This window comes from Salminus brasiliensis, chromosome 6 (genome assembly GCF_030463535.1).
Source record: "Salminus brasiliensis chromosome 6, fSalBra1.hap2, whole genome shotgun sequence".
In the NCBI taxonomy this organism is placed as follows: Eukaryota; Metazoa; Chordata; class Actinopteri; order Characiformes; family Bryconidae; genus Salminus; species Salminus brasiliensis.
In genome coordinates this window covers 6676197-6692619 of record NC_132883.1, presented here as the reverse complement: position 1 = coordinate 6692619, position 16423 = coordinate 6676197, and the positions used below count along the sequence as shown (strand labels likewise).

General features: G+C 41.1%; 1 protein-coding gene across 2 annotated transcripts in view; it reads right to left on the bottom strand.

The window, feature by feature from the left end:
• Positions 1–1836: 1836 nt before the first annotated feature.
• The window catches only part of tbc1d22b (TBC1 domain family, member 22B), a 77210-nt gene continuing 62623 nt past the window's right edge, over positions 1837–16423 (bottom strand). For both annotated transcript variants that reach the window (XM_072681445.1, XM_072681446.1), the window contains 2 exons: positions 9472–9567; positions 1837–6134 (listed from right to left, as the gene is read on the bottom strand). In XM_072681445.1, coding sequence (XP_072537546.1) covers positions 6006–6134; positions 9472–9567 — 225 coding nt within the window. In that variant the 3' untranslated portion in view covers positions 1837–6005. The remainder of the gene's footprint in view (positions 6135–9471; positions 9568–16423) is intronic.

Genomic DNA, 16423 nt, shown 5'->3' with positions numbered 1-16423 from the left:
CTGCTCCACAGCACAATACACCTCATTCAGCTCCTCAGTTAAATTATCAAATAGGATCTGGTGTAAGCGGAGAAAACAATGCACCCTGCAGAGCTGCATCCCTGCAGGACTGGAGCTAGACGACCCTGCTATGGAGCTTTTTTTTGTTCTTTACTGAAAGAGAAACACCGGCATTAAAAACACGACATGGCTGAGTTCAGAAAAGCACAATATTACATTACATTTACCTTTACCTTTAATTTTCTCAGATGGCGTCATACCAATACACTCTAAGAAGCCCCACAGAGGAGCAACAAGCTCAGACAAAGAAAAATCACTTTGTCAATCTAGGGCAATTTTCCTAGGATAAAATAATATGTCCTGTTTTTGGAGCTGAGCTCACGCTCGCCAACAGCGCTTCATTTGGTGGGAATTTTCAGTGAAAATTGCCCTTCTCTCAGCCCCACTCACATTGCCTATTGTTTCTCTACAGATCAGAGTATAGAAGAACTCCTCCTACGCTTTCCAGCGATGTGCGGACAGCTTCGTGACTGCAGGTCTAAAAGGTATAGTTTAGGCCGTATCTGAAAGCAGTTGTCTTCGCTTCATCACATAAACGCCATAATTTAACAAGCAGGGGGCTCTGAATGCCGAGGTAAAACACAAACACGCTGCTCCACGACGGTAGCACTGCCATTTCTGTCCTGCAGTTTCAACAGCTCAATCAGAAGCTTTCCACAAAGTGGTCGTCAGTCGTAAAGCGGTGGTTCAAACAAAAATAAACACTGAAAGCTCCAATTCTGTCCCTAATTACAGTAGATAACAGCATGACAGTGTCAGAAGTAGGGGTGTTACAATACATACATTTATGCTATGATGTCAGTCTTGCACAATATCATACGCTTTAAATAGTTTAAAAAAAATTAAAAACAGAAATGGCAATATTTATTTAGCATTTTTATTTTTCTATCAGAAATGGTCAAAATAGCAAACTAAGGTGCTGCCAGTATGAACCGATGATGGCTGTTCGAAACCCCTACCTAAGCTTTCTGCCATCAGCAGCCGGAGCCTGAGAGAGCACAATTGGCCTTGCTCTCTTCGGCTAGGTCGATGGCTCTCTCGCCCCTCATCACTTCAGTGTGATTCTGGCCGGCACAGGCATCAGTCGGCTAGCCAGTGCATCAGAGCTGGGAACCAGAGCGTGATGGTTTTCCGGTAATGTTGCTTATTATTAGAAGCGAGTGGGGGAAGAGTACTACAAAGGTGAGTTGGGTAATTGGGTAATCAAAGACTGGGGAGGAAAATTAACAAATAAATAAATAAAAACCAACAAACAAATAAACAAACAAATTGCCAAAAATAATGGTATTTCACCGATCAGATTAGAATAGAATCAGAATACTTTGAATTTTTTTTGGTTTGGAAATATGGAATATTTTTTAGGTTTGCAACTGGTGGTCAAATTCACAACAGTTCAATCGTACAAATGGCTCCCAATTCATTTTAATGGTCACAATTTGATTTCATTTCCGTTTTCTTTTCACGATTGGATATTGTTTATTATCTATCTTGGATACGTGCGCTCAGGAACTACATACAGTACATTGTTATTCAGTAGTTTAAGTAAAGTAATCAGAAGAAAAAAAAATCGAAACAAATAAAAACCCAAAAACAAACAAATCTGGAATTTTCTGAAAGGGGAGGAGGAAGAGAGAAAAAAAAAAAAAAACGAAATAAAACAAACAAAAAAAAGACTTGGCCATTCTGTATATATATATATATATATATATATATATATATATATATATATATATATATATATATATATATATATATAAAAAATTAAGACCCCCCATCACCAAAAAATCTAAGAATTTAATCCCAAAATCCCCAAATAAAGCATTTCTTTTTCTTATTTCCAAGCAGAACAGTACAGAACCATTCCAGTGTGTGTCAGCATGTCTGATATGTGGTTTGTGTCGTGCAGTGTAGTGGGTAACATCACTGGCTTCCCCAAGGCAGCCTAGGGTTTGATTCCATGACTGGGCTGCACTGCACTAGTCCTTGGGCAACTGGACTCCGAACATGTCCCCTGATTCCAGCAGGTTTTGGATGAAAGCTTCAGAAAAATGTTGTAAATATTATTTTTATAGTCTGATTACAGAATAATTTACAGTTTTGCAGCTCCTATACTGTAACGAATATGAACAGGCGCATTGCAGCGCCCTGATGAAAATCCAAATAGACAATTTTACTTTTTTATTTAACAGGTAACTTTTAAACACCTGGCTGAAAAACGATGTTTTTGAGGTAAGGGGGGAAATCATGTACATTACATTTTTACTGATCACTTTAAGACCCAGAAATAACCCAGAAATCTATAAACGACAAACAAAAGCAAATCAAAATAAGAAAACATTTCAGTCCTACAAAAAGTACACTGTAAAAGCTTACTAAGCAAGGCATTGTAACAGCTGTCCAAAGCTAGTGCTGGAGGTACAGATCATCGCCATCATATATAAAAAAAACAAAAACAAAATAAAACCTCATGATTATTTTATCAACTTATTCTTTTTGCTTTTCATCATGGACTAAAAGAAATGGCCCAAATGACTTGGAATAGAACGTCCAACTTCCATTAAGCCTAAAAAGCTTCTTCCTCCCCTTTAAAGTTACATTTCAGAGTCACGAAGTTCACAACAGCCGCCACAATGACTGTTGTGCTGTGTGCAGAGCCATGGATATAACTACAGTGTATTAGTCAGAGCCTTCAATATCAGTAGCCTCATTCCACCCTCTCCATCTCTCTGCAGAAGCAAGGCCGATAGAACGCCTTCACTTTTAACCAATCCTGACAGTTCTCTCCATTCACATACACTCCATTTACTTCAATAATTAAAGCAGAAAGACACTTATTGATTAATTATTAAAACTATCAATGGGATTAGAAAACTGATTGCTTGGTTAGTTGAGGTGAACTGAGCCCTCAGTGAAAACATTATAGTTTAAAAGACCTTCTGAACTTTGAACAGAATTATGAGAACTCAAAAGCAGAACAATGCATGGTAATATTACAATGCCCAATTTATTCACAGCATATTTCCATATGCTGAGGGAATCATCACTGAATTGAACTGCAAAAAAAGCTGCAAAAGAAAATCATCTATAGTATTACTATGTTTTTAAAGGGGAATTCCATTGAAATTCAAAAACTCTGCATAATGCTGAACGGTAGAGATGTGAGTAAAGTGATTCAGATTTCTGATATTTAATAGAGCCTTATAAACTTGAGAGTGGGTTCTTTAGGTTATTTTATTTTGCCTCTACACATTAAAGTTAAGTACATTTATGGTCAAAATCTTTCCTCAATTCCATCATAAAACAATGGTTCAAGCATCAAGACATTGTACTCATTAACAAGCCGAAGTCTGTGATGCACTTTAATACACTTCAGACATCTGAGGCCTGATTCACAAAAGTCTCTAAAGAAAGAAATTCTGGATAAAATTAAGAAAAATATGAAATTGTTATTCTTTAAAGAGAAAAAGAAAAATGTTTCATCTTAATTTTTCACTAAAGAAAACTATTCGTGAACTTTTATGTCATTATTTGGTACACGTACCAATAACAATAGGAATTTAAAAGAATAAATATGTTAAATATTTTCTTAACCTTACAAACGCCTCACACCGTTCAGAAAGTACGCCTCAAATGATCAGTTTAAATGGTTAAATTACTAGAATTAAAGTCTTATCAAACCGGATTATAAGTAGAGATTGTTCTTAAAATACTGTTTGTGTCCACATGAGAAAAATATCACTTCTAGCTCCTGTTTACTACATGTTGCATCCACTGCAATAATTTCACTGAATAAAAAAAAAAAAAAAAAAAAATGTTATTTTCCATTGTTGCTGTAAAAACAACAAACTATGTAACAAAAGGCCTAGATAAGAAAACAATAACGAGTGTCAGTTTAAGACCTTTCTTACGTTCTTATGAGCTTCTCGTGTTTATCTTCTCAACTTTTTCTTAGGAAAGCTTTTGTGAATCCGGCCCCTGGTTCCCATTACCACCACTACTGACCTGGTAGGTTTCCATAGCAAGGAGAACCTCATCACACTATTCTGATTGACTTTGTGTAAAAAAAAAACCCCAGAAATTTAGAAATATTGGTGGAATTCCACTTTAAAATGTATCATACTACTCTGGTTCAAAGGCCAAGGGAATAAGCAATATTCACCTGTACCTACAGAGAAAACACATCTGGAGAGCTATTATTTTGCCTGTGTGCTAACAGTAGCTGGGGCACCTTGTCCTTTGCTGCTTTCAAGTGCAAATTGAGTGGTAGTTATTTTATATAAAATCTATTTCTAATTTTATCCTGTTTCATACACATGCAATGCTGCCAACACTCTTTATTTCCCCCAACATCACACTAAGAGAGCAAGGCCAATTATGCTCCCTCAGATTCCCGGCTGCTGATGGCAAGCAGCATGACCCGAAATTCGAACCAGCAATCCTCGGATCATAGCGGCAGCGCCATAGTGCACTGTACCACTCAGAGCCCTGAGCGGTAGTTATCTTTGAGGAATGACTCAGTCATCTGACTGGTCACTGACTGGTCATTGTAGTTTGTAGCGAGACATTGCTATAAGAAGCCATATTAGGCTTTTTTGAAGTGGTTTTCAACCCCAGTCTAGCAGAAATAAAACAGGGGGAATTGTAAAAATGGTACACGGCTTTACCATGATCATGAATTACCATTTTTACTTTTTTTTACAAATCTGTCAAATTGCATTACTTCCAGGTAATGGACTGTTCACATCTTTGATTGGTCAGACTGAACTTGCCCAATTGAACAGTTAATGGGGTGCCTCATGGAGAGAAACCTGCTTTCCCCTCAGTAAATCCACTTGAAAGCAGCAGAAGCTTCACACTGATCTAGCATCAGTTCCGGCTATTCCCCACAATGATTAAGGGGAAGCTTTGGGCAGAAGGAGCTGATCCTGGATCTGTGTATAAGGACAACCTGTAGTAGCATTTTTTAGGGCATCACCGAACATAGAGCAGACGGTTTGTGCTGCACAAGGACTTTCCACATCCACACAGCTCAGGTTGCATCACTGACTCAGTAGTATTTTCACAACTGGTGCAAAGCCAGTCCTCAGTTGCATAACGCCACCTCATATTATTAAAACCTATTATTAATGGAATATCTCTCAACAGTTTGAAGCTATTGTAATCACAGCATCGCCTCATCAGTAGTAAACTCAGTTTCCACTAAAGAGCACCCCCCCACCCCCCACACACACGTTTTAATCACTAACATTTGTGCAACATGTTGGGGGCTTCACAAGAAGCTAGGCCACCTTCAGAAAGTAGGACGTCGTCCTTGATTGTTAAAATTCACAGTCTTCAATAAGTGTAGAGCCTGAGCGTAGAGGCTCTTCATTATGGGCCAACAGACTTGTACCGCTGCATCTCATCAGAAGTGACCCTGAATGGCTGCCGTAGTACCGCAGCACTGCAGGAAGAGCCGCGCTGACGGACCTTCAGCCTCCAGCATGAGCGGCTGGTCCAGTCAACAGCGTAGTAAAGAAAGGAAACACATCACGGCACACGTTATAGAGCGGTAAAAATCAAAGGAGAAGGGGAACTCATAACATTGAGCAGTTAAAATTCAAGAAGTAAAAAAAGCAAAAAATAAAAAAAGCAATAAAAACTTTCATAATGCGTCTGGGAATCGGCCACGCCTCCTTCTCCATCGCTCCTGATTAGTTTGATCAAATTTCACATAAAAAAAAAAAAAACAAAAACAAAACTTTCCTTGGTGGTGTCGAGGTGGTCTTTTCTTCTCTGCTGAAATGATCGAGTGAAGCCTCTTACTGAAGCCCGGTGTCAGTACTGCAAAGGGGGGGGCTTTGTTTTTTTTGTTTTTTTGGTCCCAGCAGCATGGAGGCCCTCCCCACACGCCCCCCCCTTGAGAGAGTGTGGGTCATTGTGTTCATCAGTGAGTGAGGAAGTCCTTATCTTTTGTAGTGGCTGGGAGCGTCAGCAAACATGTATTTGAGTCTGTAGGCTTCAGCCAAGAGTAAGCCCACCTCCTCGTTGCCCCAGTGTATTGTGGGTAAATTCTGCAGAAGCATGAGCAGCCCCTGGAAGAGATGGGAAAAGCATTTTTTGGCCACATAAATAAATAAATAAATAAATAAATAACATTAATAACAATTAAAATATGTATTATTAAGTATGATGTTTTGAGGTTATTATAGCAGTCACTGGATGCTCTGGACAATGTTTCAGTGTTTGTGTCGTAACAGAAAAGAGGGGCATGCGGTCATCTCTATGGAGTTTGAGATTATGCATAATTAAAACGGGTCGGTCCACAGCCAGGGTCGGCCGGGAGTTCAGAGAATGTCCAATTCAGCAGCGTTCTCTCCACAGTTCTCAGCCCAAGAAAACTTCTAATGCACTCAACATCACGCTCTCTTCAGACACACTCTTAATGAGTTTCACCTTTCAATGAAGCAAAATGACAACGGAAAGATCAGTTTTCAGTCTTGATCAGAGATGCTGTGTGTGTGTGTGTCACTTTCAGTGTGCTTTGAGAGATTAGTTAAAGAATAATAAATAGCAAAATGAGACAGAAGACAGATGGAAGGAGCGACAGTAAGAAAGGGGGAGAGAGAGGAAGAGCAAACATTCAGAGAGAGAGAGAGAGAGAGAGAGAGAATTGGGGGGGGAGAGGAATGAAATTAAGAGAGAGTGTAATTATTGTAATTATTATTATTATTATTATGTAATTATAACTTTTATTGCACTGTATTTTTGGTGTTTTTGGTGTTATTTTTGTAATGCTTTGGAAATATTGTTGTCATTACAGTCATGCCAATAAAGCTTCTTTGAATCTTGAGAGAGAGAGAGTGAGAGAGGGAGGGGGAGAGAGAGAGAGAGAGAGAAATGAAAGGAAGAGTGAGAGATGGAGAATATGAGGGCGAGAAAGAGACCAACAATGCAAGGGAGAGAAACAGCAGGAGAGAGAAAGCAAGAGATTTTTTTTTTAATAACCAAATTTTGGGTGAAATCTAAAAGCTTAAAATGCTTCAAAAAGAACAATAAACAAAACTGCTGCCGTGACGTCACATGCACATCCTCTATTGATGCGGCATTCACATAACGCCAAAATCAGCAGAGCAAACCACTACCGTTGGAGAACAAACAGTCAAAACTGAAACGTCCGTGTTCAATCCAGCTCACAGGCCCGAGTAAACACGGGGAGTCTCCATGTTTCACTAAGGAAGACGATCAAATAGAAGTGTGGTGTACCTGCCGTGAAGAAGAATGCTATAATAAACACACACAGAGGACGGAGACACATACTGGACACAGAGACTCGATCTGTGTGAAGAAGCTTCTCTCTTTTTCAAACTTCTATGAAGTAACTCTGATTTTAAAGAGTTGCTTGCTTGATCCCATGAAAATGAGCTGGATTGACAAAGAGGTCACATGAACAATATGACCAAGTGTTGGATATGTATCGGACTTCAGCATCTCCTATTCTGTTCACACTGCCATGCAAGCAACACATCTGTATCGCATACACTATATGTCCAAATATTTGTGGACACCCCTTCTAATGAATGCAATCAGCTACTTTAAAGTTGCACCCATTGCTGACGCAGATGTGTGAATGCATACATACACACACTCAGCTTGTCTAGTCCCTGTAGAGAACTATTGCTAAACATGGGCTATAAAGCCCCTCAGTATTGAGCTGTGGAGCAGTGGAAGAACTGTGCTCTCTGGAATTAAGGTTTGTGCACCATCCAGTACTTTTGGGATAAGTAGAGGAGCTGGAGATGAAGAGGGGTGGTGATCATTCAACATTCTGACCTCAGTAAGGCTACTCCAAAATCTAGAAGAATGCCTTCTTCACTGGACGGTAGAGACAGGTAATCCAACAAAAGCAGGATAAGACCATTGATTTCGAAGAAACAGTGAATGAGCAGGTGTCCTTATACTTTTGTCCATATAGTGTGACCACTGCCCTTCTGCAGCCAACCAACGTCTATGCATTCTAGGAAAACCATGTAAGAGCAGCAGCAAGTTCATTCACAGTGGACATTAACAAGGGGAAATGGACATTCTGGCTGGACAGTCGTCTCTACTTTGCTCTGATAAGCCAGGTAACTCCTGTCCACATCTGGAAGGCAAGTCCAGATGTCACAAGGCAAGTCTAATCAAGGACTCTCTCACTGCTGAGAGCCGCCTTCTCTCAAGTCTTATTCTCTAGGTCAAAGAAGGAGGATGTGGAAGCATCCAGCTCATTGAATTTTGTGAACCGAGCCTGGATTAGTGCTCCATGGCCTCTCATCTCTGGTAGGATTTTTTTAAACACCTAACTCCACCTCACTGAAATTCTCAGCAGGTTCCACACCATCAGTAAAATTCCCCTCAGATGCTTGACTCAAGAAGATGCAGGCTTTAATCAGGGCTTTACCAACGTCCCACCACTGACTACAGGACTTCAACTGAGCCTTCTCTCTCCAAGCCAAAAAGGGTAAGGAAGTACAGTACACAGAGTGAGGGGACTGTCCTACTCTACTAAGACTGGTGTTCTATGCCTGGTGTGCAGGAGACAGCAAGAGGAAGGGATGGAGCAAATAAAAGGAGAAGAACAAGGAGATAGAGGGAGAGGGAGAGAGAGAGAGAGAGAGAGAAAGAGGGAGGAGAAAGAAGGGGAAAACGAGAGTTTGTGAGTGGATTGTTGGTCTCTTGAGGTGGGCTGGTTCGTTGGTGTGTGAAATGCAGTTACAGCGAGGCTGCTCCACTGCAGGCCCAATTACTGCAATCGCCGCAGAGTGTGTGACGGCCCAGACGAGCTAGCGCAGTGTGGAGTATGACACATGCTTAACACACACAGAGGCAGCCGCAACATGCCCGCACACACTTACTCAGTACACTGAGCTCATCAGCAGCAGTGATGTGCAGCAATTGTGCATATATGCAACCCAAACACACACACACACACACACACACACACACAAAGACACACACACACACACACACACACACACACACACACAGACACTGAATTCAGTGAAAAAGTTTATTGGCCCTGAAGACTAATAAATAAATAAAGATGTAAAGAAAGACAGACAGACTGAAAGAACGACAGAAATACAGGATATAGAAAAAAAAAGAAAGACAGACAGACAAAAAGAGAGGACAAAGACAAAGAACAAAATCAAACGATACAGAAAAAAGAGAGACAGAAAGACAAAGAATAAAAGAGAAAGAAAGACATTTAGACAGACAAGTCAAAAGGACAGACAGATGGACAGAAGGAATAAACAAAGAACAAAGAAACTGAAATAAAGAGAAAGACAAAGACTGAAAGAGAGGAAGAAAGATGGACTGACAGACGGAACGAAAGACAAAGGACAGAAAGAGGGACAGAATGAACAGACAGAAAGACGGACAGACAGGTACCTGGAAGTCTGACATGGAGAGAATCTCTTTGCGCCACTTGATGAGGAACGCTGCACAGACGTATAGATGGAAATGCGAGAACCCCTCGGACTCAGCCTGCAGAAAAACACACACACACACACACACACACACACACTGTAAGCATAATGTATATGAAGTAAACCTGTGTGGCGTATTTACTGTCTGAAACAGCACAGCTGCCTCCTCAGCTCAATCCAGCTGTTTATTCAGCCGAGAGAAAGTCACGTCAGTTCTCACCACCAGTAATGACAGAGGCTTTAATGCAGTCTCTTCTGTGTCTCAAGATGCCCTCGCCCCTTCTCACCCTACAACATCCCACCCGCCCACACACCCACCCGCCCACACACACACGTACATACACGCACACGTACATACACGCACACGTACATACACGCACACACATACATACTGTCCTATCACTGCTTGTGTGTTCGGTACAGTGCAGTACTTTCAGCCACTTGAGGCGAGGCGTCTGGCTATAAATAGGTCTGTTCTTGTTTTCCTGTTTGCTTTTCACTTTTTGTTTGCTTCTCTAAGCAGTGAGTAAAAGATACAGAAAAAAGACAGGCGAGAGAGAGAAAGAGAGAGAAGAAAAAGAAAGAGAAAGACGGAGGAGAGGGAAAAGGAGAGGAAAAAGGAAAAAGAAAGAAGGGGGAGAAAGTGAGGAAGATGGAAAGGAAGAAAGAGAGGAGGACGAGAGAGTGAGGAAGAAGGAGAAGAAAATGGAAAAAGAAAAAGAAACAAAGAGCAAGTGAAATAGAAAGAAAAGAACAACTGAAGAGAAGAGAGACCAAGCAAGAGAAACAGAGAATAAGAAACAGGACAGCAGAAACCAACAGGAGGAAATCAGAAAAGCAGCAGAAAGGGATGATGAGAGAAAAGAAAGACAAAGACCAAGAAAGAGCAAAAGAAAAGACTCTGAAACTGGGAGAAAGACATGAACAAAAAGAAGGGAGAAGAGAGAGATAAGAAATAAAGATAAGATAAGCACAAATAAGAAAATAAGACAGAGAGGATCCAACACAAGAGAGCAATGAGATTAAATAAGACATTATGAGAAGATCTGAAAAAGGAGAAAAGGTGAAGGGCTGCAAATATGAAAAATGACAAGTAGAAATTAATACAAGAAGAAAGAGACAAGAAGAGATAAAAAGAGAAACTAGATGAGACCAGAGATGAGACATAGACAAAGAGATGAGAATACATAAGACCAGAGGAGACAAGCAGGGAGATGAGAGATGAGAAGAGACAAAAAGGGATGAGAATAGAGGAGATGAGAAAAGATGCAAATAGAGAAGACAAGAAGAGACAAGAAAGATAAGAAGGGAGGAGACCAGAAGGGATGAGAAGAGAGGAGACCAAAGGAGACAAGAACAGATGAGATGAGACCTGCAGAGTTGACCACACAAAATAGAAGAGACTAGAAAAAACAAAAGCCGAGAACAGAGGAGATGAGAACAGATGAGAACAGAGGAGATGAGAACAGATGGGAACAGAGGAGATGAGAACAGATGAGAACAGAGGAGATGAGAACAGATGAGAACAGAGGAGATGAGAAAAGGAGACTAGAAAAGAAAAACAAAAGACGAGAACAGAGGAGATGAAAAGAGACAAGAACATGGGAGATGAAGAGAGACGAGAACAGAGGAGATGAAAAGAGACGAGAACATGGGAGATGAAGAGAGACGAGAACAGAGGAGATGAAAAGAGACAAGAACATGGGAGATGAAGAGAGACGAGAACAGAGGAGATGAAAAGAGACAAGAACATGGGAGATGAAGAGAGACGAGAACAGAGGAGATGAAGACAGACGAGAACAGAGGAGATGAAGACAGACGAGAACAGAGGAGATGAAGAGAGACGAGAACAGAGGAGATGAAGAGAGACGAGAACAGAGGAGATGAAGACAGACGAGAACAGAGGAGATGAGAAGAGAAGAGAAGGGATGTGAGCCGAACAGAGGTGAGAAGGGGTGAGATGAGAAGACAGGAGGACAGATGAGACGTGTAGAGAAGAGAGAAGAGATGAGAAGAGGAGACAAATAAATGAGCCAAGAAGAGATGAGACAAACTAGCAGAGTGAGCTTAGAGAGACAGTAGCTGTTCACCAAAGCCTCAGCTCCCAGTGAGAGTGAAGGCCAGATGAACCAGCACTGAACAAACTCACTAATGGAGCAGAAGCACAGTACAGACACTGTAGCGCTCTAGTGCACCAACATGACTTCCCTTTTTGTCTTCTCTCTCTCTCTCTCTCTCTCTCTCTCCTCTTCTCTCGCATTTGAGCTCTTTGTGGAAACTAATTGATCTTCTGGGGCAGCCCTTTTGTGTTCTAGCCCTAACATGCAATTACAAGGCAGGGAGAATAAAAGAGAGAGGAGATAAACGTCTGGACTCTACGCTCCACGGTCAGTGCATGAAACCATCCCTGTCGCTCCCCCCAGAGTAATATCTTTGCTTGGCACTGAGTATTTTTCTTTGCCTAAATTACTGTTGTGACAATGACACTTAGGGAGGAATTGGACGTGGTTAGTTTGTGCAGTGAACCGACACGTCCATTTCATACCAAACTGTCATTGTCCCAACAGTAATTGAAGCAAAGGAGAAAAATAATTTTGACCAATAAGCTGTAGCCAAAATCTCAAACCGGACAACCGTTCTACCAGTCGAGTTCCCTCCCACCGCTTTCCGGATTCGAGGAAAGTCAATTCATCTCTTAATCCTATTATCTGTCAGATTATCTGTGAGTCTTCTCACAGGATTTATCTGCAACCATCTCTGTACCATCAGATAAGGGATGAGAAGATATGAGACGCGAGGAGACAAGCAAAAAAGAATGGACGTAGTAAGACAAGAAGAGGTGCAGAAACAACAGTTTGGAAGAGAAGAGACTGGACAAGAGATCAGAAAAGCTGAGAACAGAGGAGGCGAGATGAGACCAGAGCAGACCAGACGATAATACATGAGAACAGAGGGGACAAGAGATGAGAATAAAAGAAAAAAGACGAGACGAGGCAAGAACAGATGAGAACAGAGAAGGCTAGACAAGAAATGAGACCAAAAAAAAAACATGACATTAATAGATGAGAACAGAAGAGAGGAGACAAGAGGAGACATAAAGGGATTAGAATGAAAGACAAGAAGAGATACAGATACAGACCAGAGGAGGTGAGGTGAGAAAAGACGAGACCAGATGACAATAGATGAGAACAGGTGAGACAAGAAATTAAAATAAATGAGACAGAATATAATAGAACAGAGGAATTAAGACAAGATGAGTCAAAGAGATGGGAGGAGATGCGAAAAATGAGACAAGAGGAGGCAATACAAAATGAGATGAGAAAAGAGGATCCAAGATCAGAACAAAAGAGACAAGATGAGACTAGAGCAGACGTGAGGAGAAGAGATGAGACCAGAGCAGACGTGAGATAAGGAGATGAGAACAGAGCAGACGTGAGGAGAAGAGATGAGACCAGAGCAGACGTGAGGAGAAGGGATGAGACCAGAGCAGACGTGAGGAGAAGAGATGAGAACAGAGCAGACGTGAGGAGAAGGGATGAGACCAGAGCAGACGTGAGGAGAAGGGATGAGACCAGAGCAGACGTGAGGAGAAGGGATGAGACTAGCGCAGACGTGAGGAGAAGAGATGAGAACAGAGCAGAGAATACATGACAAAAAAAAAAAAAAAAACATGATAAGAATAGATGAAAACAGAGGTGAGGAGACAAGAAGAGACAAAAAGAGATGAGAATAGATGGGAATAAATGAGACAAGAAGAGATGAAAGATGAGAACAGAGGAGACGAGACAAGAGGAGACTAGACGAGCATGAAAGAGACCCGATGAGATGATAAAAAATACAGTGAACACACACATACACACTAGTGATCAAACACACACAGTGACAGTGAGCACATGTGCAGAGAAGGGCCCCAGTGAAGGGCCTTGCTTCAGGGCCCAAAAGTGGCAGCTTGCCAAGCCCAGGTATCGAACCCACAACCCTGTCACCCGTTGCGCCACCACTACCCACTGCATGCTGCTGCAGCTCTACAGTGTGACCATTACACAGCAGCTCAGCAGAGCAGTGTGGAGAATCACAGACCAGTGACTGTGCACACAAGACCAGATCAGGAGAGGTGGAAATGATGGAAAGGCACCACAGGGTTAAATTTTGAGCATGCATCCTTAAAACATACAGATCGTACACCGGCATGGTCTGTATAACCAGCAGTATTCATGGACATGCTGTTTCCTCAGGGAAGCAGATAGATTAGCTGAACTAGTTAATTTACAGTGAATGCTCCAATCCCACAGGTGGGACCACACTGACCCGGGACCAGCCATGGCAAATCCCACTAGTGGAATTGTGCCTGTAAAAGGGTCATTAAGAGTTCTATTAAAAGCTGCTCTCTGCTAGTAAATGTGACGTCCTAATTTTTGCCAATGCATATCTCTTTGTTTCACCCAGACCTGTTTTTACTGCAGCACCGTCATGAAAACCGGCCATCCCTACAGGTCACAGCTTGTGGTCAGTCTTTTTCCACATCAAATGCCTTTGAAAACAGCTGTTCTTTGGCCACACCAACCGACTGCTTCACCAAAAACCTAAAGGAAACTCTCTACCCTAACCTGGAGTTCACAGTTTCAACAGCTCCGCAAACTAATCAAAGGAACTGGGGAAGTTTAAAACTCACTCCACCAGCTTCAGCACACTTACAACCGGACAAGGTCACAGCAAGAAACAGCGAGGTTTTGACAAGGCCGACTGGGACTGGAACACACAGTGGAGAAGATAAACAAACACTCATTTACATGCTGAAAAAACAGCTCCGTAGATTCTGCATTTTAAAAAGTACAGAACATGCAGTTCTGTGCAAAACTCAGACGCCCCTTCATTTATTCACTTTCCAGCCAAAAAAAGACCATTCAGTAAGAGCTCTTACCTTTTTTTTATAGGATACACTATACAAGTATAAAAAAGTATTGAATTCACTAAATACAGTAGGATAGGATACACTGATACACTGTATCCTAATAGGATATAGGATACACTGAATTCACATGTCTCATTGCCACAGGTCTGTAAAATCGAGCCTCTAGCCGTCTAGCAGTCTGTCTTTCCACACACTAGTGAAAGACTGGGAGGTTCTAAAGAGCTCACTGACCTCCAGCTTGGTTCTGTAATAGGAGCCACCGCAGCAACAGCTGGGTAAAAGAGATCCTCCACCTTCAGCTGTGAGGGGTATTATTGAACAGTGGAAGCGTTTAGGAGACACAGCAGCTTAGCCACCAAGTGTCAGACTATGCAACTTTCCTGGGTCGGCTCACTGACTGCTGAGAAGCAACAATCTCAGCAATTCCAAACCTCCTCTGTCATTAACATCAGCACAAAAACTGAGCACTGGGAGCTTCTTGCTATGGGTTTCCATGGCAGAGTGATGAAAGAAAAAAAAAAAAAATAAAAAATAAATAATAAAAAAAAGGAAATAGTCGGCAGGTGCAGCCCTATGACAGGGTTAACCAAGCAAGTTAAAAAACATTTACTGGTTTTAAATCAGCAAAAAAAAATCAGCATGCAAATAGTGCAGCAGTGCAGCCCCTTAGTCAGTACTTTGCGCTGCCTGAATGTAGACTCTCAGTCCAGTATGGAGTTTAACATTCTTTTTATAAATGGCTCAAAAACGGGTAGGACTAGCTATGAACAGATGGGTTAATTGGCAGTACCACACTGGGAGAAAACCCAAAACAAAAAACAAACAAACAAAAAAAAAAACAACAAAAAAAACAAAGTTGAAATAACTAATAAATTAATTATAGTTAGATTAATCTATAAAATAAATAAAAATAAAGATAAAAAAAGTATAAAGTAAAAAAAAAAAGTAAAAAAGGGCAAATATAGCCATTTTAATTGAGCAAAAATTGAAACAGTGTAGCAGCGCAGGTTTCTGAATAGTAAGTCCTTTTTTTCTATTTTTCTTTTTTGTGGCTTAAAAATAGGTTTGGAATGGGTGGGTTAATTGGCAGGACCAAACTGGGAGAAAAAATGGACCAAAAAACTAACAAAAAGGTTTAAATAACTATTAAATAAACAAACAAACAAACAAACAAACAACTGATAGATTAATCCATGAAATAAATCATCTGTAGTTGCAAAAATTGGAAAAATATAGCCATTTCAAGTTTGTACAAATTTCAGCATTCAAACATAGTGTAGCAGCACAAGTTTTTGAATTGTAAGTATGCTGCTGCCATAATGTACACTCTCAGTCCAGTCCGGAGTGCAAGGACAGGGCACTTTTAATCAGCTCTAAATGCTGGGCTGGTTTCTTCTATCCAACTATCTGGTTGTATTTTACTAAATTTATCAGGTCCACTTACTCCACTGCTGTATCTAATTGCCGGTCACACCATTCACGGTCAATTTTCAGTTGCAATCCACCCCCCCCCCCCCCACTGCATTACTCTGATTGAATTAGAGTACGCTGGGCATCTGGGGTCAGTCTTTATAGCCCACTTTTATAAGTGAGTCGGGTTAGATCAAAGACCAGATGTACATCTGATGTTTTTAATAGGCATTTATTAATGAATGTAAATACTGTTCATGCAAAAGATTTACTAATATAGCTAGAATATATACTGAGTGGTCTTTTATGAGGCAAGCTGTCTTCTCTGGCTGCTTAGTCAGTGCTTAAATCCACAGAGGATGCCTTCTAAGTGGGTAAGTCTGCGCCTAAGGGTTGAGTGGATGAGCAATTCACGGGAGGAGGTTAATTTATTTGATAAGAACAGGGTTTATTTCCTCCTCCAGTAGCCAACTACTTCCATGATGTACGGCCCAGGTCAAATTCAGATGCACTACATCACATGACTTCGCCGTACATTTGTAAGAAGCTGCATATTATGTATACACCATATGGACAAAAGTATTGGGACGCA